General features: G+C 41.6%; 1 protein-coding gene across 8 annotated transcripts in view; it reads right to left on the bottom strand.

Moving 5' to 3' along the window:
• Positions 1-23,927, bottom strand: part of Fmn1 (formin 1) — a 380,313-nt gene that overhangs the window by 111,155 nt on the left and 245,231 nt on the right. For all 8 annotated transcript variants that reach the window (XM_052723123.1, XM_052723128.1, XM_052723124.1 and 5 more), the window contains 6 exons: positions 19,843-19,904; positions 18,000-18,088; positions 11,746-11,875; positions 10,034-10,180; positions 8,823-8,882; positions 2,167-2,287 (listed from right to left, as the gene is read on the bottom strand). In XM_052723123.1, coding sequence (XP_052579083.1) covers positions 2,167-2,287; positions 8,823-8,882; positions 10,034-10,180; positions 11,746-11,875; positions 18,000-18,088; positions 19,843-19,904 — 609 coding nt within the window. The remainder of the gene's footprint in view (positions 1-2,166; positions 2,288-8,822; positions 8,883-10,033; positions 10,181-11,745; positions 11,876-17,999; positions 18,089-19,842; positions 19,905-23,927) is intronic.

The raw sequence follows: 23,927 nt of genomic DNA, 5'->3' as shown, positions 1-23,927 counted from the left end.
TCTGGGAGAAGCCCAGCATAAGGGAAACAACTCAGGTGCTGCTCAGTCTTCCTTCCTAAAGTGGGTTCACCAGCTCCAGAAGCTCCTGTGAGTCCTTGGAGTGACTGAGGGAATTGTCAGTGGAGATGGGGAGGCAAGAGCAGCATCCCTAGCCAAAGTGAGATGCCCTGGGGAACCTGCCCCTCCACTCTCCTCCCCTCCCTTTGCTATTCATCATCAAGCTCATATGAATAAGGACAGCCATGAGGATGTCAGGGGAGGTAGGCCCTGGCGGGAGAGGGCAAGATCAAACAGAGATCAAGTTTCTTCTCAAACATCTATGAAGGGTCAGGCCAAGGGCTTTACAAGGGTCAGAGAGACAGGACTAAGAATGGACACTAAGGGACAGTCTACATCTTGTATCTCCATTCCCCACTATGGAACTTTGCTGCCATCCTGAGATTTGCCTGCCCCCTAACTCTACCACTGGAGAAGTATAGAGAAGATTCCATGTGATGGCTTATTATTCTGTTTTATTACAGTACCAACGCAGCTGGTATCAGACATAAAGATAAAACTGTCAGTTCCTTAAAAGAAAAAAAAATAACCCAAGTTCACATAGAAGACTCCTGTATAAAGGATCCATTTGGTTGAATTCATTCTCTCAACCATATCAACAACAGTGGGAGTGGGTGTGGGATAGAACCAGCATGCTCCTTTAAGAATAATTTACAACGTTAAAAATATTAACTTGTAACCACTATCCTTACTTGAACAAGTTTTATGTCCAAGGTAAATATAAATGACTCCCCCTGCCACAGTGAGCACATCTTTCCCACTTTGCATCCATGTCCAGGCCGGTCTCAAACTGAAGACTGGGGTTTTGGAACACTCTTTCACAATAAACCTTTTTAAAATGTTTATTTTATGTTTGAGTGCAAAACTATTCCTGTTTGAAACTCTCCATTTCCTCAAGCCCTCCTTCTGGTACCCGGGGGCCCCATTTCCATATTAATACACTCTCTAAATTCTCCATAGAACACTTCCATTGGAGTCATACTTGTGCCACAGCTAGTATTTATCTTCCTGGACAAAGAGATGTCTCCACAGTGAAAACACAGGACTTGAGAGATGCCAAAGGAAAATTCCTGCCCAAGAGACATGTACTTTTTTTTAACCTTCTAAAAAAGCCAAAAATATGGCTTTCAGGCTTTTGGATTTTGTCATTAAAATTGCGAATTTAACTGAAATAGAACATTTACTGTGGATTTTATCTATCTCAATAGAGTTGTGTCAAAACCAGATATAGAGTTATGGCATGTGTGCATAGATGTGAAAAGAATATATCTTTATATAAACATATGTGTGTACATGTACCTATATACATGTATAGGTATATGTGTAGTAAAATAAGCTTAGAAAATATATGATATGTAATTGGATAGGCCTGATCAAAGCAGAGGATACCTGCCTATGACCAAAGACAATTTCCTTAAGTCTCGACTTTCTCATCTCTAAAATGATGCTAATATATTTCCTGCTTATCATAGTTGTTATAAGAATGATATAAAAAAGGTATGCTTGCAATAAGCATCCATTATTATTAAAGCTGTAACTATTAAATATCAGAAGAAGGCAGATATGGGGCAGGAGAGACAGCTCAGTAGGAAAGAGCTTGCTGTATAAATATGAGGACTCAAGATTGAATCTCAGAACCCGTTTTTAAAAAGCAGGTATTGTGGTGCACACTTACAATCTTAGCATGGGAGGCAGAGGGTAGGAAGGCCCCTGGGGCTCGTTGGCAAAGCAGCTTAGTCTACTTGGTGACTTTCAGGTCAGAGAGAGATCCTGTCTCAAAGACAAAACCAAAAACTAGACCAACAAGATGAGCTACGCTCTAGAGTTGACACCCAAGGTGCCTGGCCTCCACACACACCTGCATGCAAACTCCTCCAACCAAAAACAGATGAGCATACGGGGGTAGACAATGACATGGCAAGACACAGAGATGCCAAATGATCACCAGCTAAATCAGAGGAATGTGTGGATTTACTGCCTGCAAATACTGCCCAGAGAAGGAATGTCCCATGATGGCTGCAGTAGCCCATGGGGGATCTCCATAACAACCACGAGCCAGCCATCAAATGAAACTGTTCTAAGAAGTCACCCTTGTAATTATCCCATTACCTTCTAGCTGTCGCTTCAGTTTTCTCAAATCTTTTATGAGGTCTTCAAACTTGACTTGGGAGGCCAGAAAGAAATCTTGTGGTTCAGGTAGTGGGAAAACACTCTTGTCTGTTCCAGCTTCCTAAAAGATAGGGTAAAGAAAAGCACAGGGCTAGAGTGATGGCTCAGCAGTTAAGAGCACTGGCTGCTCTTCCAGAGAACCCAGGTTCAATTCCCAGCACCCACGCGGCAGCTCAAAGTGTTTGTAACTCCAGTTCCACAGGATCTGACACCTTCACACAGACATATGTGCAGGCAAAACACCAATGTACATAAAAAGAAAAAAATTGAAAAAATTTGGAAAAAACAAACAAAACAAATTAACAAGAAGAGCCCATTCTATTTCCTGCTTGTTGCTTCTGTTGACATTCCAAAGCATCAATCAGAAAAAAATAAGCTCACTCATATTGTTAAATAGGAATCATGGCACTGCCCTCTTAAACCAGGACTCTGTACTTTGAAGCCTTTGAGTCTTTCACAGTATCTTTTTGGTTTTCCTGGCATTGAGATTGGCTATAGTGCTGGCATGGGCTGCATTTCTATCTTGCCTTATGAATGGAAGAGGAAACTGTCAGGTAGATTCTCATCTATTTCTCTCTATTCCCATGGAAAAAGAGAGGGGAAACACATGAAAGTACTTACATTGAAAGTCCTTGTTTGAGTTACACATGCAAGCAATCAGCTAACCCATCTTAGGGTGTGCCAGTGGGTGTGGACCGGACAAGAAGGCACTGAGTGGGACATGCTAACTCCCCTCCTTTACTTTCCCTTTCTGCAGCTTAAACTCTGATGTGTGTGTGTACAATCCGGTTTTTTAATGTGTGTATAAAGCTCATGTAAATGCTGTTGGTTTATCTTAGGAGGTATTCACAGCAGACATGGTTGAGTATGGTTTTGACAAGGTCCACAGCTCTATCTGATGGACGATCTGAGCTGTGAATTATCTCAAGGATAGACACTTCAGGCATACTGAAACATAAGCGGAGCCTTAAATATCCTCTACAGCTAGGCTGCTTTCCCCTGAGTTGTTTAATGTAAGCTGCTATCTTGCATATCTTCGTCTTCGGTTGTTTCTCCCTGTGCACATGCTCCTTTGCCAGCTTTCCTCACATTCCACCTTTCCTAGAGCCATTAGGACTAATTCCAAATGCTGAAAGTGCTTTACAAGGCACTTTATGATCCAGCCTGTGTCTACAGCACCAGCCTTAGACCTACCTTCCCCCAACATCAAGTGCTACGCCCAAGCTTTCATGAAACAAGAGAGCAAGCCAGTTTCTTGCCTCTAGACCCTTGTCCACAAAGCTGTTCTTTTCCATTTCCCTAGATTCTCCTCCTAGCTCCTTGCTCATATTTGTCTTTTAAGTCTTAACACAAACATTACTTCCTCAAAGATTTCCAGGACCTCTCCAAACTTGGGTGTTTCTCAGTGTTATTCAAGAGTGTCTGAGCCTATTTGCCATGGCACTTACTGCTATTAATTTAAGTATTTTTTTTAACCATTAGATTGTATGTCTGACGTACTAGACTATAAACACATCAATGGCAGGGACTCTCTCTTGTTCTTGAAATAGTTTATCGTATCTGACATATCAGTAAATGGTTTTGGTTGGTAGGCACCACTACAGACAGTTCATGAAATACTGCTTTGTGAAGTATGCAAGTTTATCATGAGATAACGAACTATTTTAATAATATGTAGTTTTAATAACTTTATTAAACTTTAAAAACTTTAATAAACTTTAATAACATGTATAAGGTGTGTTTTGGTCAAACCTACTCCCCATTCCTACACTCTTCAAATTCTTTCCTTTTCCCCTACAACTACTTTTCTCTTCCAACTTTTCATGCTCTCTCTTAAGAGTATTGAGTCCACTTAGTACTACTGTCTGTACACAAAGGAGTATAAAATCATCTACTAGAGCATGGGTAGGTTTTCAGTGGCTTCATCCCTGAAGAAAGATGACTCTCTTGGAGCAGCCATCAATTTCTAGAGTCTTGTAGGTAAAGGGTTTGACTTTTTGAACCCCTCTACCATCCACATTGGGATTTTGGCTGTTTTGATCTTGCCCAGGTCTTGTGCATGCAATGTGATAGAGAAGTCCTGCTTAGAGCTGACCACTCCACAGTACCAGACATGTAGTTTATGACTATATTTTCCTATAGTTTCAGAACTTGGACCCTTTCCCTTCCTCTAAGTCAGTGGTTCTCTACTGGTCGGTCTTGACCCCTTTGGGGGTCAAATGACCCTTTTATAGGGGTTGCCTAAGACCATTTAAAAACATAGATATTTACATTACAATTCATAACAGTAGCAAAGTTATAGTTATGAAGTAGCAGCGAAAATAATTTTCTGGTTGGGGGTCACCACAATGTGAGGAAGTGTATTAAAGGGTCTCAGCATTAGGAAGGTTGAGAACCACTGCTCTAAACCTTTCAGATTCTTTGGAGGCTTGGGGAAGGTGATTCTCCTCATTTTATCAGTACTTCAGCCACCCATATTTCTCCATCTCCCTATACTTATTTTTCTACTTTAAAAACAACTGGAACATTGTGAATATCGAATCTGAATGCAAAGCGAAAAGCCATCTAAAGCATGCCCTACCAAGCACCATGGGGACCCACAATGGAGGAATGTGTGTCCAATTCTACCATGGCTTCAATTTTTTTTTCATGAGGTAGAAAAAGAGAAAACGCTGGTGATGAATCAGTCTGGTAGGATCCAGTCAAAGTACTGGGAGTTGACAAGGCATTGTCCCTGAATGATTTTCTTCAACCTCCACCGGCCTAGACTTGGACCCAATGCCAGGCAGAAGAAGCAGGAAGCTGAAAGGACTCACCTTCCCTCAGGTCCCTGCTCATCATCACTGACCACAAAAGGGCAAAGAGCTTCATAAATCACACAACTCCGCACTCCGCTTTGAGTGCAATGTGTTCTTCGGTGCACACTGGGAGGGCACCACACAAATGTGGATGGGGCTCATTCCATATCTGCAACTGTTCTGATCACTTTTTCCTCTACAACGTCAATTCCATCACATCTTGCTCTCACTAACAACCATATTCCATGGACTAATCTCAGCCTTTCTACGGAACAATTGACTGGCTAGAGGCATCTGCCCTTGGGGATCGAGGGTTACAAATGTCACCTGCCAAGACTCCTCAGGGTAATTCTGGCCTGTGGGTACTTGCTGTCAGAACTTGGAGTATGCTCAGATGTGCCTTCTGCTGCTAAATTTCCTGAAGCTCAACACATCTTCCTCACTCCAGAAAAACAAAACTATTTTCTCACATCTAGTTCTTTACATTGGCCAATTTATTCCACTTTTGATAATATTTATATTATATAATGTAGTTAATGCTTATTAGACCAGGGACATCTCCCTGGTAGACACTAAAAAGTTAACAGCGAATTCTAGCTGTCAAGGAACAATGTCAAGATCATTGATAACTTGTACACTATTCACAGAAGAAGCAAAAGACATTGTTGGAGACCTGCACAGAATCTTCACCCAGGCTTTAAAGGTGAGAGTTTCAAAGATTTCCTTTAAGGATCAGGATGTGAGCAAATACTTATATAAGCGGGGGGAAACATGAAACATTGGGTTGAATGATTGTTTTAATATAGTTTTCATTTTTACAGATGCACATTAATTATGCTTAGTAATTGAAAATTTAAAAAAGTATCATAACTCTAACATCCCCAAGTAATGAAATATATTACTATATATCATTGCAGGTTTTCTCTGAGTTAGTGTTACATTTACATCTACCTATTCAAAATATGTGTGTATGTATGCATTTATAATTTCAAAACACGTGCATATAATTTTTCTTGGTTTTTTGAGACAAGGTTTCTCTGTGTAGTCCTGGCTGTTCTGGAACTCACTCTGTATACAAACTGGCCTTGAATTAAGAGGCCCATCTGCCTCTGCCTCCCTGCTGGGATTGAAGGCATATGCCAACCATACCACCCTATTTTATGCATATATATAATTTAAAAGCAGACAGATTATTTTTCAGGGCCACTACATTGTATCCTAAACACTTTCTGTTGGGGAATATTATTTTAAAGTCTGTTGCATTTTTTTCCTTCTGCTTTTGTTAACAATTCAAAGATGTGTTTGATTAAATAAAATTAACCTATAAACAGGAGGCTGAGTCAGCAACTAGCTGACAGGAAGTGGTAAAAAGGGTTTTTTAAGTGGGGGCTGAGACAAGGACACTGGGACTTTTGGAAGACACCAGCAATGGGAGAAGGTTAGCTACTTGCTATTCAGCTGAGTAGAATTCCACCTCAAACCTTGAATTTTGAGTTCCTTAGATTTAGATAAAGTTTCCCTTAGTAACTTTGAAATAGTTGGTGCCTGAGGGAACATTATCCCCTCAGGCTGCTGCCCTTGTGGCTGAAGCCATTGCTTAAGGGGCAGCTACTGTAGATAATAAAACACAGTTAACAACAATTGGTGCCCAACATGGGACTTGAACCATGCCGCTGAGATTAAGAGTCTCAAGCTCTACTGACTTTCCATAGCAGTCTGTTATTTCATTTGATAATTCCTACATGATTCATTTGACTATATTGTTAAGCATTGGATACCTACAAAAAAATTCAAATTTTTTGCTATTTTAATTATCATAAGTAGAATAGTAATGCAAGTCTTCAGCTATAAATTCCTAGAAAACTTATGCATATTTCTAGAGTTTTTGATATAAGAAGGCTGAAATCTTTTTAGCTCACTAAGCATATATGTACGAATTAAGCAAAGGTGTCTCCCCTGGAGGATTGCTGGACCATGTTTTAGTTTTAATTTCTTGAGGACTGCCCAAAATTTGACTTACATAACACCTCAGAAACCATTTTACATTCTCAGAAACCACGGTCAAGGGTTCTAAGTAGCCCCTAACACAGCAATATCCTTTATATTTCTACAGTGATTGTCCTGATGGGTATGTTGGGATATCTCATTGTGGCTGCGACTATTGATTAGTGATGTTGAACATTTCTTGGTATACCTGTTGATCAGTACTGTGGTCTTTCTTTATATAAAATTATGTAATTTCTTTATAATGGTCTGCAATTCCCTGAATAAATCCATAATACATGTTAATAACATCATGGGGAGTTTTCTCCATAAGACCTCTAAATATGTTATTTCTTGAAAGGAATAATAATAGAAATGTAAAAGGCTTGAGAGATGGTCCCATGATTAAGAGCATTTGCTGTTCTTGCAGAGGATCTGGATTCATTTGTCAGCACACATACAGCAGCTCACAACAGCCTGTAACTCTAGATCCAGGTGACCCAGTGCTGATGCCATTTTCTGGCTTCTACCAATCATATATGTGGTATATGTATATACAGGTAGGCAAACCTCACACATGTAAAATAAAAATAAATCTTTTTTTAAAAAAAGATTTGAGACATAGTTCTAATTTGGGTGAACACCAGAGTCTTAGGTCTTGATTCACTTGAAGTAGAGATCTATTTCTGTTTTGAGTATAAAAGTTGTATTGGAAACACACATAAGAGACTGTGACGTGGCCTAGAGCAGTAGTTCTCAACCTGTGGGTCTCAACCCCTTGGGAGGGAGTCTTCTCTACTTTTAGATTTTTGTCTTTTTGTATCAATTTCAACAACCAACGAACAGTCCTCCTTTCTCCTCAAAGTGAGGACTCTTAGTTCTTAGTTCAAAAAGAAGGAATAAAGAAGAAAATTGTGCTCAGGTATATACGTAAAGAAGTGCTCAATTCCAATTGAAATATATTCTAAGCAGAGAACATGTTCTTGCTCTGTTTTGTTCTCAAATTTAATGCCTCTAACTTGTTCCCAGAGGTACTATTGGTAGAATTTTGGTAATTAAGGTAGATGTGGTACAAAGTCTTTAATTCCAGCACTCAGGAGGAAGAGGCAGGCAGAGTGAGTTCAAGTCTAGCCTGGTCCACATAGTGAGTTTCAGGCCAGTCCAGGATACTTGCTAAGTAAGACCTTGTCGCCCAAACAAACTAACAAATAAAAATAACTAGGCTGGGGAGCTAGCTCAACAGTTAACGGAGCTAACTGTTCTTACACTGTTCGTACTGTTTCCCAGCATCAGTGTGGCAGCTCACAATTGCTGCCATTCCAGCTACAGGGGATTTGAAACCTCTTCTGGCCTTTGCAGACTCCTGCATACACATGTGGCACATATAAACTCACACAGGCAAACACATACACATAAAATATGAATAAGTAACTCAATGTCTTTAAAAAGAAGAACATTATAGTGTTTTGATTTCCTCAATGTTGAGCAGTAGCTCAGAATTCAGTTTCAACTCTAACCAACTCCTGAATGAATCTAGAGTTCAGAAAACCCCATCATCTGTCACGAGGCAATGAGGGATCTATCTGAAGCTGGCAGACTGAGACTCAGTGGCCTCCTGTCTTTCTTACACTTCCTTTTCTAAAACCCCGGTGTACCTTTTATCTTCACTGGGGAGCTTTCAGACACAAAGCTGGACTGGAGGAAAGCCATCCCTCCATGTAGCCAGAATCCAGTTCCTGAATGCTAAGGATTCATTAGAGTTGAATCCTTCCGGACACTGGTTGGTTTCCCCAATGCCATTTTCTCATTTCCTACCTGATCATAGTACCGCAGATAATACTTGACGACATAGTCCACCAGGTTCATCCCATTGTCCTAGGTTTAAAAGAGAAATTCAAATGACAGCCATTCACAGGAGACCCTGAATGCTTCCCAAGTGAGAACTGAAAACTCAGCTCACAATGCTTACCATTTGTGAGACTGAGTCCTATTTGTTACACAATGACCAGATTTTCCTTGCTCCTCCTAGTTTCATTCATTTTTTTTAATGCCAGCTATAAAGAGAAATGACACTACACCACTTTTTTTTTTTTTTTTTTTTTTTTTTTTTTTGCGGGAGGAAAACTCAAACAAAATAGGTAATTCAGGAGACCTTTGAGGTTCCGGCTAAGACAAATATACAAACAAACAAAAAATCATTACCCCATATTTCCTGGCATGTTGCCAAGACAGGAGGGGGTGGGAAACGCTAAAGGGAGCTGTGGACTAGAAGAGAAAACCATCCCTCCCTTCCTACTTCTCAGAAAATGTGTGCTCTTAATGGCGTGAAAAACAATCAGGGCCAGCTTAAAAGGAAAGCCATGCCACTTTATGACCCTGGAAGGCCAGGGGGAGCGGGCCCTCCCACAAGGCAGCCTTTGTGTCCTGTTCACAGGGGTCTAGTTCTAATTTGCCTGTGTATTTCCCTTCTCTGCTCTCCCCCTGCCCCCATGGGACGCCCAGATATGGGCTGGTTGTTTCTAAAAAGGTGGCTCCGCAGGGGTGCGGAGCCAAATGATAATCAGGCTCAGGGAGTTGACAGGAGACTCCAGCCCCAATTGTTGTGGGCAAAAGAATAATTCAAATCCTAGGCTCAACAGTGTCTGCCACTCAAGAATGAGTAAATTACAAACGGTCAGTACTAAATTCAAACAGACTTTAGCCTCTGCATTATGACTAATACAATATGCTGATTTATCTTGTATTGCAGTAGTAGTTCAATGTCTAATCTAATGTATGTTAGAGCCTAAACATATGATGTATTTTATCACTGAAAATGAGGTCTAATATTAAAGAAATAAAAGACCACGTTCAAGGCAAAACAAAGCACAGAAGGGGGAAACAGAAATGTATGCTTTCAGGTCTATTACTATTAGAGGAAAGATAAGATAAATGGATCAGTCTGTAATACTTTGTTTTAAATTAGAGATTCATAAGAAAAATAACCCTAACACGTAGACACTTCAGTATGAAAAGTAAATAAATACCCGACTTTTGACGTCTTTGAGTTTGGGTAGGATTTCTAAACCATATCCATCTGCTTGCCCTCGAGTCCTATTTCCTCCGTTCATATAATTTCCAAAAGCCAGAATGAGAGCTAAGATGTCCTTTACACTCTTCATGTGCAGCAAGCCCTGCAATGGCAAATACAAGTTATTATGGTCTGAACTCCAAACACAGTCATGTCTGCTCAACAGCAAAGGCTTCTTAAAGCAACCAAATCCTGTTACCTGGCTTGTAACCAGTCGTATTAACAGTTGGCAAATGTAAGACACATTTCACTAAGCAGTATCTTGGGGGTGGGGGAGCACAAGCAACCACAATTTCCTACTTATGCAACAAAGTTATAATAATGAGGGCTGGACCTTTGTGTTTATTTTTCATTTTGGGCAGTCTTGATCTTGGTACTTTAAAGTACTTGTAGGTAAATAACAGAGAATGTAGTTAATTTTTGATAATTCTAAGTCGAAAGAGGTCAGGTGTCTTTTCAGGACCTATATACAAAGAATATAGTCAAACTTAGAGTAGACATAATAGCAAGAGTAGGCATAGTCCTCCGAGATTAATTTTGATAGTGCACTTTAAGGCCAGAGGTTATATTAAGTTTTTTCAAGATGTACCTTCTCTGGGAGTTTGCTTCTTATTTATTAACTTTCACAATGTTAAGCTGCTAAGCATTTTCTTTATCTTTCTATCGCGTTCACTTTTTTCTCTCTTAAATCTTTGCTTCAAGTGCAAACAGAAACTCTTCTTTATACTATTAATTATTTTTATCATCTTTTTTATTACATTTCCTTGTGTGTGGAGGGGGTGGCTGTGGGGGCATGCAAGGACCCAGAGGTCAGAGGATAACCTGCAGGAACTGGTTCTTTCTTTCCACCACGATCAAGCTCAGATCATCAGACTTAGTGGCAGGTGCCTTACCCACTGAGCCATCTTGCCAATCCAGCTTTATCTTCTTTTATTGTAGGATAAAAAGAAAAATAAAGTTCAGACCTAGGTAGACTTCTGCCCTGGTTGCTCAGAGGTTATTAATACATGTATCATAGGTTGGTAATGGTTATTCTTTCTTCATTGAAAAAATTTTTATAGGTCACAGGGGGGAAAAATCATGCCTTCTGGCAAACAATGAAGTATCACAGAATATGTGGAACAAACTTATATCATGATCTTAGGAACATGGGTGAAAGTGAAAGGGCTGGGGGTTAGACGTGAGCTTTGTACAGAGTGTGGTGGACACAGAATGTATGTGTCAGTCACTCACAATCACAGTTAGTTACTTCAAGTCTCCAGGATGTTTTCATTTTATGACAGATTTCAGATGATCGCCTTCATGGGCTTCAAGTAAAATCTCTTTGTGATTTGAAGAGTTGAACAGGGATCGAACTATTTTGTTCTTAGTTTTTGGTGGCCAGTAGGTACATGGTGAGGTAGTGACAATTTTTTTTTTTTAGAATCTGTAAAAAAGATTATTTTTCCCTCTTCCCTTTTTTCTTCAGTTCATATCTCCCCTTTTCTTTCCTTCCCTTCCCTCCATACACTTGGACAGGACAAACACCACATTTCCCTTCAACAGTCAAAGTAAAGTACAGACAACTTTCATTCTGTAAATCACTAATGTTGGGTCTTCCTCACCTCTCATTTCCTCATTTACTCCCAATAAGGGCAAAGAAGGCTTTAAATTAAATGGCAAACATACCTTTGAGGCTCGTGTGACAATCTCTACTTTTCTGTGTAGGGAAGTAACACTCTCAGAAAACACAGCCCTGAAGATTATGCATTGGGCACGCTCAGCAAAATTGGGAATCTGGGCTAACTCATGCAGAAATCTGTAAAAATAAAAACAAATCATTTTGCTTTGTGCATAGTCATAGGGAAAACTTAAGAAAGAGGCCTGGTCCGGATCGACCAGGGGGAACATTCCTTACATCACAATTTCAGTTCATAAAGGGAGTGAGGTTGGGCTGACTCAAGGAACTCCATCTGCTCCATTGTTGACAACAGGGCCTCTGTCTAGTAAGCTCATATGATGGTGAATAATGTAGATGAGCAGAAAGTTTATGCAAGTATTCTGAAAACGTTACCTCTCTCCTGCAATTCAAACAAGGGGCTAAACACGGATGGAAAGCCCTGGTCTTTAGTGTATGAGAAGATGACGCAATCAATTCCTGTGTCATGTAGAATTTTCTAAAAGTATATCAACGTAGGTAGGGCAAACTGAAGACTTTGGACAAATGTCTATAGTCAAGTGATAAGATATTACTGAAGTGAGATTGCTATTTTTTTGCTCAATTACGTAACAGTCTATAATGATCTCATTTTCCATATATTTGCTTCCCCTTTGTATCCATTTATCCACGTAGGTGCAGCTGATAGCTAGCTCAGTACTTAGAAGAAAGCAGAAACTCATAAAGTAGACAGCCTAAAATCTTTAAAGTATGCCAAACAGCTCTTAAGAGTCAAAACTGGTTAGTGCTCTACACACAGTAGCTCACTGTCTGAGAGACTGGGCACTGGTGTCTTCTGCAAAATGAAGCTGGAAGAGCTACCTGCTTTTGAGGCCAACCACCAACCACCAGAGGAAAGGGTATAAAGTAATATGAGTTGAAACAGTTGGCTATGATCTCAGAAAGGGAGAGAATCCACTAACAGCCCTTAATTTCATTTTGGAGTTGAAATGATTATTAACAGCTATTTCTGAAAGTCTTGGTCAATTCACAATACCATCACTTTGAAATTTTGAAGTCTCCCACCAAATATAGTTTTGTAGATGAACACAGTTGTTACCCTCTCTGTGTCAAATGAAAAAGAGGAGGAGTAGCAGCAGGAGATAGAGCAGATGGAGCTGGAGGAGCCAGAGTAGCTGGAGGAGCTAGAGTAGCTGGAGTAGCTCGAGCAGCTGGAGTAGCTGGAGAAGCAGCTAGGGTAAGGGGAAGAGAAAGAGGAGGACAAGGGGGAGGGGTCAACTTTCTTCTTCTATTGGCAGTCTTGCTATGTAGCCCAGGACAGCCTCTAATGCTTCTACGCTCCATTCTGTCCTTAAGTTTTGTTTTCTTGCTCTGTATTCTGTTCTTTCCACAGGTTTTTTTGGGGGAGGTGACTTAGTGTTCTTGTTTGTTTTTGTTGTATACTTGCTTTTGAGACAAGGTTTTATTTACAGCTTACTTACAGTTTAGGCTATCTCAAAATTTCAATCCCCCATCTCAGCTTCCCAAGTACTGGGATAATAGTTGTGTAACACTCCGATCTCCTAAGATTTTGGATTTAATACATTTTTTATTATCAGCTATTTTTCTTAACTCTTCTGACCAGGTCCTAGTTGTTATTTCCCCCTGCCCCAGCCTTTTAAAATACTATGGAAATGAAGCATGGGGAACTCAATAGAAAACGCTCCCTTCTCTTTAGGTTCTGTGCCTGCAGCCACAGTTACCAGCACACTATGGACTGTTGCATTTAAGAGAATACAGAAGCGTTGCATAGGGACAGGAAGAGAGTAATTGCCTTTCTTTTCTAAATTGTTCCCTCATAAGTACAGTACAGAGTTGACCAGAGTCATTCATCATGAATGACATCAGAGCTGTCGCCAGTTTTCACAGGGAGCAGGAAACATCTCTGGGGACTGGCAGCATTTGGTTCTGTGATGAGTTCTGGGGACGGTTTACTCCTTTAGATGCTGCGAGCCAGTCCAGAAAGTGCCCTGCATTTCTCCCCTCCCCAGAGCGACTGTGTCAGCTCTTCAGACCCTGTGTAGGACCTTGATCTCTGGACTAAGTAAATGACCTGCTGAGGATGAAGACAGTAATGAAGGCGCAATAGATAGCATCTGAGTGAGCAAACAGAGCAATGCCTTGGTTCACCCACCGGGACATGGATGGGAAACGGGTAATGCGGGAGGAAAAACAACTAATTGTCTTTTAGAGGAGCCATAGGACCCACTTGTGGAAACAAGACTAGAGGCTCCTCAACAAATAAAAGAGTGGAACTGCAAAGCTGTCTGATTAAAAACTTACAGAGGATGACGGCTTGCTCTGAGAAGGTTCTCAAAGCATCTTAAGGTCCCAGGTCTCAAGGAGTTGGGAGCGGATGGCAGATGGAGGGGTTTCGCTTTTGCATAGAACCTATCACTGCTAACGAGTTCTAGTGCATTAGCTGTGGTCACTCAGTTCTTCAGGTGTATGTGAAGCCTTTACAGCTACCTAAGGCCTAGGAACAGGATTTGGCTTACATATGGTTCCTTTTTGACATTGAAAAAGACACACCCATAATTACTGAAGTGTGGAAAAGATGTGATCACTGATGAGAGGCTTGGGGAAGTAATGTTGGCTGTGGTCACTGAGCCTCCCCATGATGCTGTGAATGATGTGGCTGAAGACTAGAGAAGTGAGCTGAGACAGGCCGGATGGTGTCGGGAAGGAAGCTGGGGGAAAGTAAATGGAGTTTTGTATTCTGAAATGTACTTTTTCTGAACAAATGAAGGGTTTCAGACAGAGACATAATACTTTTAAATTTTTATTTCATACAATCACCACAGCAGTGGCATGGCTACCTGGAAACATTAGCAGATTTCAGGCTTGGAGAACTGGGAGGGACCTTGCAAGGGGAAGGTAAGAGGGCCTGTGATGGTGGAGACAGGCAAGTGGGTAAGAGGGCTGTGGGGCAGAATAACCCTGAGGGACTGATGCTGGAAGAGGCCAAGATGACTTGCAGGGTTTGGCCTCGGAAACACTTGGTAAAATTTAAAGATATAAAACACAAGAGAAGTAAAATCGCAAAAGAAAATATATGATTTTATGCAACTTTCAACACAAACATAACCAGGCAAAGGCCCAAGGAAAGGCACCATTGCTCTTTTCTCATTTGCCTGGAAAGTGCCAGAAGGAAAGGTCATCTCAAAGGCTACTCAAACCAAGCGTCTGATGAACTCTGCCCCCCCCCCCCGTTCCCTTGTGCTTTATAGCCTACCCATAAGTGCTGGGATAATAAGCCATTACAGACCCCCAAGCACAGTATCTTGAATAGTAGGTCTTCATAGTTACAGATATTCGTGGACTAATTTCCGTTTGGGCTACTCTACAGTTTTATTCTAGATTTTATAACAGAAAGGACAGACACACCAGCGAGGGAGCTTTCCTTCCTTATGCAATGTGGTTTATTTCCCCGGAAAGGACTATCGCTCAGCCTGTACCCACAACAGAAGGCCTGGGGCTCACTCTGTGTGGGTTTTACAGCCACGGTGGCAACTCAGCTGACAGGTGGGATGATGCTGTGTGGTCCGGCATTTGAAAGGAGACTAATGTGATCTCTCATCATTCCCAAAAACCCTTGGTGGTACGATCTAAGGTATGTGTTCAACAGGGGTCTCATCCACGGTATTATTCCACAATGTAGCCCATACTCAAGGAAGCAAAACACTACAGCTAGCTGTGGATCCCTGTGAAAGGTCCTGATATGATGTGCACAATATCCTCACTGCAGACCACAGGAGGCCTAATCAGCCAACAGGCCTTACCAGGAGTGCCACACTTTCTCTCACCAACAACCTCAAAGCAGGAGATAAAGGGAGTGGAGGGACATCCCTGGAGGGAGTGGCTCTCAGACAGCCAAGTCCCAAGCAGATGACACCTCTGTGAGAAATGGCTTTCTAAATCTGGCATTGGGGTGTAGGAGAGTTGATGAGGTGAGTGATGAGGCCAGCCTCTCCATGCTGTGATTTACAGGACTGGGCAGCATACGGGCTCTTAAGAAACTGAAATGCTAAATTCAATGATTCATATTTCCCAGTATGTAAAACATGCTTATAGTCCACTCATTGGGCATAAGTAGCAAATAAATCGCCAGAGAACCAGGCTCTGGCATGGATCAGACAAAAGCTGCCTTCAGAGACGGGGAGAGCAAAGGTGAGGCGCGCTTGAGTCTGGGGAACTCAACCTCTCCATGCCAGTCCCTGAGCCTTGTCTGCCACCTGAGTAGCCCCACATGACAGGCATCGTTGCCTCCAGTAATAGTGCTGAGTGTTCAGGGAGTCAGCACAATGGCCCTCCAAACTCCAAAAATGCTTATCTAGCTAGATCATGGGTGGTGGTTGGGGGGGATAAGAAGTAGTGCGCTAATTAGTTGCCACCATTATTCTATGCCCCGGCAATTAGTGCTGAGAAATGATGCTGGGCGGTTGTACCACAAAAGGCAGAGGAATGCCTCTCTTGGCAGACACGCACTGTTCATTTCACATCAGTGGTTCATTGTACCCTATCCCCTCAACTTACGGCAGGTTTTTACTGAGTGTGGACAAATTAGAGCTAATGGACCAAACCCAACCAGCCATTTCTACTTGTGTGACTTGTGACCCTAAGAATGGTTTTCATATTTTAAATTATCATAAAAAGTATAGAAGTATTTTTGACATGTAAAATAATACAAAATTCAAATCTTGGCAATTCTAAATAAAATTGAGATCCAGCTGTGTCCCTTTGCTTACATGTTATCATCTATGGTTGCTTTTGAACCTTGACAGTACAATGGCTGACTTTAGGAGTCATGAGAGATCCTTTAACCCACAAAGTATCAAATACTGTCTAGTCTTTTACAGGAAAAGTTTGCCAACCCCAGGCTTACAATTTTACCACATAATTGGGCACACTAACCCTGCCCAATTGTTTGATATGCCCTATCATTTCCAAATACTACCAGTGGCCATGTCAGTGTCTACATATCTTACCACCAGTCACTTCCCCATTGATCCTTAGTGATTTAACAGGAGTTAATTCACAGTAGGTAAACCTGACTTCTGGGTGAGCAGCATCAGCAGCGGTGGAGGTGGTGGAGCTGATGGCTAGTGTTAGTGAGACAAAAGGACAGTAGAATCTCATCTGAATTGATCTATACATATTCTTAGGCTTTATGGACCAGGTTTAAGGGACAGGAGTCTGGGCTATTGTTCCATGTGAGAGGATCCCATCTAAGGTTCATAAGTTATCAGCAAGGTTTGACAGTATTTTGGGTAAACCTCAGATCTCTAAAAAACTACCTTGCCAGTCATTTAGAGATGCTTTCTTCTGGGTCTATGAGAACTGAGGCATCCAAACATACGGCATAGAGTATAAGACAGAACCTTGGATGCCTGTAGGGGTAGCCTGTTACACTCAATCTAATTTCTGCTTTCCCTTTGCTTTCTGTAGCTGCCTCTCCTTGGCTGCCGAAGGCTAGCTTGAATGGAACATGAAGCACAAAACGTAGCAATCAGCACATGAGCCCCAAACCAGCAGCACATTTGCAGTCTTAGTCCCTTTATAAATAGCTTACTGGGGACTCCCGGGAACTCATCTGTGGCTTGCAGACCTCAAGGGTCTAACCAACAAGAAGCCACTCAGGTATCCAGCAGAGGTCTGAGTTCTCAATGTGTGGGAGATGGTACTACAAACCAAAGCTGGCCACTCTAGAGAATTAATGGAAACAAGAGCAAGCCACACAGATGGAGGATAAGAAAAATCTAACCTAATCAGCACAAGTGGAGAAGTTTGTAGGAAACCGGCCACATTCAGGATACATTTACTGAGCATGACATTTAAGAAAACCAGTCTGAATTTGGTTGGTGACTCTGTTGTCATCTTTTTAACACATCAGCAAAACTTGAGGCAGCGTAGTAACGCCTTCTTCCTTCCTCAGTTACCCTTTTGGCTAAAATGTTTAGTCTAGGAGGAATTAAGTTGCTAGAACAAGAAAGGGGAGTGGTGTAGGGTGAAAGCAGGGGGAGAGACACACTGCATCCAACAGCACACATCTCAGCAGCCTTCCCGGCAGCCGAGTCATCTTGCTGGATGCAATAGGGCACAGAATTACGCTGTTGTAACTCAGCTCTCTGCACCATTTAGACTTGACATTCATAGCTGGGAGGCAGACAGATGGAGTTTATAGCTCTTCTTTCAGACTAACCAAAGGTATTTCAAGGATCCTTACTGTTCAGGTTTGTCCAGCAGCTTCAAGTCTTCTTCTTTTGATGTCTCGTAGTACTTTCTTATTTTAGTCAGTTCATCTTCTTGGGCTCGCTGCATCAAGAGAAGAAAAGAAACAAACCACACACACACACACACACACACACACACACACACACACACACACACACACACACACACACAAGTGAATCAGCCTCAGACCATAGGAATCCATTTGTGATCCCATACCCTGCAGCAATGGCATCTCTTGGGTCTCACCCCAAGCATAAGAAACTCTACAGTTGGGCCCAGAAAACCCTTTCAGGTCATTCTGATACAAGTTTTCAGGGCATTCTGATACAAGTTCAAGTTTGGCAGTTACTAGCTAAAGCAAATGGTCATGACAAGTGCACACATCCAGACACACAGCTTAAGACAGCTGATAGCTTGAGTCTTCTGTAGGCAGCTGTGGGGCAAGCTGTCCTTAGCTTTCTTTCCCCCAGAACAACTATCTCACATGGGCTTTCCACACTATTATTTGTAGTCGCTATTTTCTTTTTTCCTGAATTTCTAAGTGTGTGTTATTTACAATACTTATTTAGGCATTTAGTAACATACTTTATAACTTACCTAACATTTCCTGTTGTGTACAGACTTACTTCCTCTATTTGACCATATGCATACTCTTGAAAACATGGTAACAACAGAAAGCATCAGGAAGGCACCTTGTTTGATAGAGTTCTTTGCCATCAATTACTGTATCCTCATTTTTCAGAGGATAAGTCCCCAAGGCTTGCACTAATCTACTGGTAATGAGTTTTGGATTCAGGATCCTCACACTATCCTCCAGGCACTCAATAAATGTACCACTAACTCCTAATGTTCTGACACTTGTGAGCCTTTGGGTTTATTTGTGAGAACTATACTGATAGAAACATGTGAAAAGCTCCCACCCAGCACTAAATAATTTCTTAAATACATGAAGAATGTGAAAATATGTAGGGAATTGGTGAGCTCACTGGGCTATATTAGACTATGGAAATTTAAGGTCCCAGGGGACATAAACTCAATTACCCTGTGAACTGAGTGACTATAGCATGTCACCAGGCCCCCATGCACTTATCTGAGAATTGCCATGGTTTAGGGACTCTAGCTCCATCTGTGTTTCTACATCCTGACAGTCAATGAACAGAAGAGTTGACACTCATGGGACTTCTGATTCTCCAGTATCATCTCCTCACAAGAGCCTATGAATTATGCTATTTCCACTTACAAAGACTTTGTGCATTACAGTGATGTTTCTTAAACATGATTCATGATGTTCCTAAACTGTGTGACTCAGCTTTTGGAAGGGGCTTTGGGCTCCATGAGAAGAACTCATAGGATACTTAATCAATTCTTGTTGAGTAGAAAAAAGTCAGGTAGGGTCCCACTCTAATCTGGATTTTAAAGCTAGAACACACCATTGCCATTCAATGCTGCCTCCTGCACTTAATGTCAGCAGCTCATCTGGTATGAGAATCATCATCCAAGCGGCCGTTGGGATTCCGATTCCTCTGAGGAAGACATTGGAGTGTGCCAGCATCAAGCCGGAGGCTCACTTTCAGTCACTCTGTCAGCTAGCACTAGGGTCAGGCTCTAGGGTGCACCTGTGGTCTCCGCTTTGCTGGTGTCAGTGAGATCTACTAGGGCAGACACTGCTGTAGGAGTTAAGAACACACCCCCTCATGTGTAAATCCGCATCTCTGTGTCCGGATCTCTTCCACATTGCGTTCAGATCCTAACTACCCAAGAACATGAACGGCTCGGTGATGTTTAGGGTGGAAATAAATATGAAAACTCCAGCTCTGTATGCCTTTGGCACTCACATTTTCATATAAGGCTGCCAGGGTCTCCAGGTCAACCACAGAGTCATCCACGTTAAATATGGCTGCGAGAAAGAAATGAGAAAAAAGGGATAAGGGCTTTGACTTAATCCCCAAACCAATGTTCACCCCAGGCCCGGCTTCCCCACAATATAGACCTGCACCTCTTACACAGGTTCTGCCTGCCAGTTTGTTTCTGTTCCCCTTCCTCTCATACCACGGGGGTTCATTTGAAAGCAAACTCAAAACTGTCCCTATGGCTGGCCTGAGCGTTGGCCCTGCCTTATTTAATTCTTCAGGCTTTGAGTCCTTTCTGTAGTTTAATTTAGGCTCCACAGGAGAAGTGTTTGTGCTTTTAAACTAAATCAGTTTTGAGGTTTGAAGCACAATTTTAAATCTTTCTTCCCGGCTGGTAATTGAAGAGATTTAGCACTTAATGCAGAAGAATTGACTCTTGCCCATTACCAGGAAGGGAAAGGGAAGAAAAAAAGGACGATGTTGGCAAATTAAATGAATTCAGGCATGTGATTTCAGGCACCTTTCTGTGGCCACCGTGAACATCTTGTTTGGATTAAAAAGACAAGAAAGAATAATCATTGTATCAATAGCAAATTAAGATCACAGAAACCTCCCGCGAGCTAGTATCAAGGTAAGTTTTTATTTCCATGTTTTTATTAGAAATCTGCCTTTAGTTCTGTATCTTAAATGAGTCATTTTGCTGTTAGCTAGTATGCTTATGATTTCATCTGTGGAGGTCCCTTGCCATATATGTTAGGATACACATGCAACAGATTTTTAAAGCTTTAATGGGATTGTCTGTCAAAGTGTTTGAAATTTGCAGGGCCCACATCTTTAAATAATTATTCAAAACTAATAAGGTTTTTCCCCTCAGCCCCACCTCCCTTCTCTGACTTTACATTGTGAAATTAACCAGCGTGCTAGTAAATTTTCTCTGTGGCAGGCTAATTAATTTTATTAAACCAACCAGCGATGCTTAGAATGCCTTAAAATTTTGCTCTCCAAGCTATTCTGTTCCTTCTGTTATACCATGTTTCCCTGGAGAATGTAGAGATCGAGGTGAAGGGCAGGTTGCTTCTGAATTTTTTTTCCCTCCTATCATTTAGAATCATATGAGCACATTCAAACATTTCAGTAAAATTAGTTAGTGGAGGTAAGAGCACATCCTGTCATAGAATACCAAGGAGAATACTTAAACTCCTTCACGGGCCACTTTCTCTAACTTAGACACTCACCCACAAGTTATTTCTAGACTTATAGATGTGAGGGAGATTGGAAGACTACTGACAAGATTCTACCAAGGTACGGAATTGTCCTTCCAGGAAAGCCAGTGTGAACCCTGCCACCAAAAAAAAAAAAAAAAAAGTAGTTTGAGAGAAGAATGAGAGAACTTAGTGTCTCAGGACTGGTGCATTGTTTGTGGAGATAATACTGACTCACTAATTGGTCAGATGGACGATACATTTCCAAATGGCTGATGTTTTTAAACACAGGCAAATGAAGAAGGCCCGGAACAATGTCTCTTTTATGGGAACTCCAATATTTTGTTTTTCAAAATTAGCTGATATGAATGAATGAATAAGAAAAGGCACAAATGCAAAGATAGTTTTTAAAGGAATGGTTGCTTAAAAAATCATGCACCCTGAGTACTGTATTTGAGTTTGGAGCCCAAATCAAACAATCTCTGTCAGAGAGAGAGAGAGAGAGAGAGAGAGAGAGAGAGAGAGAGAGAGAGAGAGAGAGGATTTTTCCACACTGAGTAAATGCTTGAGTTCAAAGAGTTAGTCATCCTCGACCCCAGATACATGGTTCAGTGGTTTGTATTACTGGGTACCAGGCAGCAAAAAGAAAATATGAAGAAAGGATGGGGCCAGAAACAGGCTGGGCTCTAGCGACACTTATTCACCCATTTATCCTCCTAGGCACCAAATAATTATTTGTTGAGTGTGCACGAAAATCAGTTTTTCAGAAATTATCTTCAAAGGCCATGGACATCGAAGACAAAAGTGTTGCTGACACTTAAAGTTTTGGATCTCATGAAATTATTATCTTAGACCAAGGAACAGAAAATAAGTAAATGCATGATTTCAGGTGGCAGTAAACTTAAAAGGAAGTAAACTGAGCTGGGGGGATAGGTTAGTTGCAGCCTAGCATGCATGGATTCCTCCTGGGTTTGATCCTTAGCACCCAAAAGAACGGGGAAAAGAAATAACAGAAAAATGTGTATAATAAGAGGTAACATGATCAAGAAAGGCTTCTTGAGGGAGGTGACATTTCAGTTAAGACCTAAAAAGGTCAATTTTGTGACTATCTTGGCAGAAAAACATTCTAGGGAGAGGTAACTGCCAAAGTGAGATTCTTTTGGAGGTAGACTGGGGAGAGGTGACTTCCATGAACAGAGCCAACCTTATTCACTGTATGAGCTAATGTGGTAGGGTGCTGGGACCTGAGGATAGCTGTAAAACAGACATGACACCCTTCAACACTTACTGAAGATACTGAGTGAGGCAATATGTGTGGTTGCCACACCACAGAAAGGATAGGCCCATGACAAAACCTAAGAAAGGCCTACGATGATTATGACTTCAATTATGTATTGCCATGTGTTTAAGAGCTTGCTAATGCCCTATCTCCTGGTGCCTCTAAGAAGTGGAGAAGACTTGAAACTACCAGGAATTCATGCTCTAAGTACAACTTCTGGAATTCTTTGGTGTTTCAGGTGGTCTTTGCTATGAAACCCTCTTGGTCCTTCCTGCCAGAATCCAACTGAGGCATAACTCAGGAAGCTGTATTAACATGGCAAGTATAGGTTTAGATATCTCAAAGATATGAAGAATACTGCGTAAAATGCCTTAAAGGCAACTTAATATATCCAGACCTATTGATATAGCCTAATGCTTCTCTCTAAGTTCAATCCTTCCCGCAGGCCAGCCTTCATTATATAACCAAAGTTAGTTAATTAGCTAGCTGTTTAAGTAATGAGTGAATGAGGAACAAAGTAATGAGTTAATTAGCTAGTTAGTTAGTCCATTAGTTAGCTCCTAGTCTCATTTCTGACCTCCTCCTCCTCCATGCTTCTCAGATGCAACTCCCCATCTGTCACCATACCTTAGATTCTTCCCTTTCCACATCTCACCTACTGAGGCTCAGGACTCACAGAGTCCCTGGCCTAGAAGGACAACTCTTGAATTTCAGACTAGAGAGTCCTCAGTCAGCCACAGTACTTCATATTTTAAATGGAATAAAAACAGTGTAATGTTAGAATGTGCAACACGCTAAGCGTGCGATAGTTTCTCTCCTACACCAGACAGGAAGAATCCTGAAGTCAGGGATCGTTCCTTAGGCACCTTGACCACTCTTCCTGGGATGAAATGGGTACAAAACAGCGGTGTGTGTGTGTGCGCGCGTGCACGTGTGTGTCTGTGTGTGTGTGTGTGTGTGTGTGTGTGTGTGTGTGTGTGTGTGTATGTGTGTGTGTGTGTGTGTGTGAGAGAGAGAGAGAGAGAGAGACAGAGACAAAGACAGAGACAGAGAGACAGATATAGAGATGGACAAATGGAGGGAGAGAGAGAAAGAGAGAGAGACAGACAGAGAGAGGGAGGGAAGGAGAGAGAAAGAAAGAGAAGGATGGAGGGAGGGAAGGAGAGAGACAGACAGACAGACAGAGAGGGAGGGAGGGAAGGAGAGACAGACAGATAGAGAGGGAGGGAGGGAAGGACAGAAAGGGAGAGAGAGAGAGAGAGAGAGAGAGAGAGAGAGAGAGAGAGAGAGAGAGAGAGAGAGATTCCACAGGGCTCCCAAAGTCTGAATCTTGCTGGATATGAGGAAAGTTTCTTGATAAGGAGAGCTTTGGATCTTGAAAACACACAGGGACACTGAGATGAGGAAGGGCAGGAGTTAAACAAATCAGAATATTATATTACACATTCTGTATTTGAATTCAGCTTGCTTTGTTCCTTCTTAATTGCCCCTTTCCAAAAATCTATGTTTGTTCAACTGGGTACATAATCAAGATGTTTAGTCACTGTCTCGCTATTGGTAAGCTGCAGTCCTGAATACTGAAAGACAAA

This window comes from Peromyscus californicus, unplaced genomic scaffold (assembly GCF_007827085.1).
Source record: "Peromyscus californicus insignis strain IS unplaced genomic scaffold, ASM782708v3 Scaffold_7__1_contigs__length_154581171, whole genome shotgun sequence".
Lineage (NCBI taxonomy): Eukaryota > Metazoa > Chordata > Mammalia > Rodentia > Cricetidae > Peromyscus > Peromyscus californicus.
This window is presented reverse-complemented; position numbering and strand designations above follow the sequence as displayed.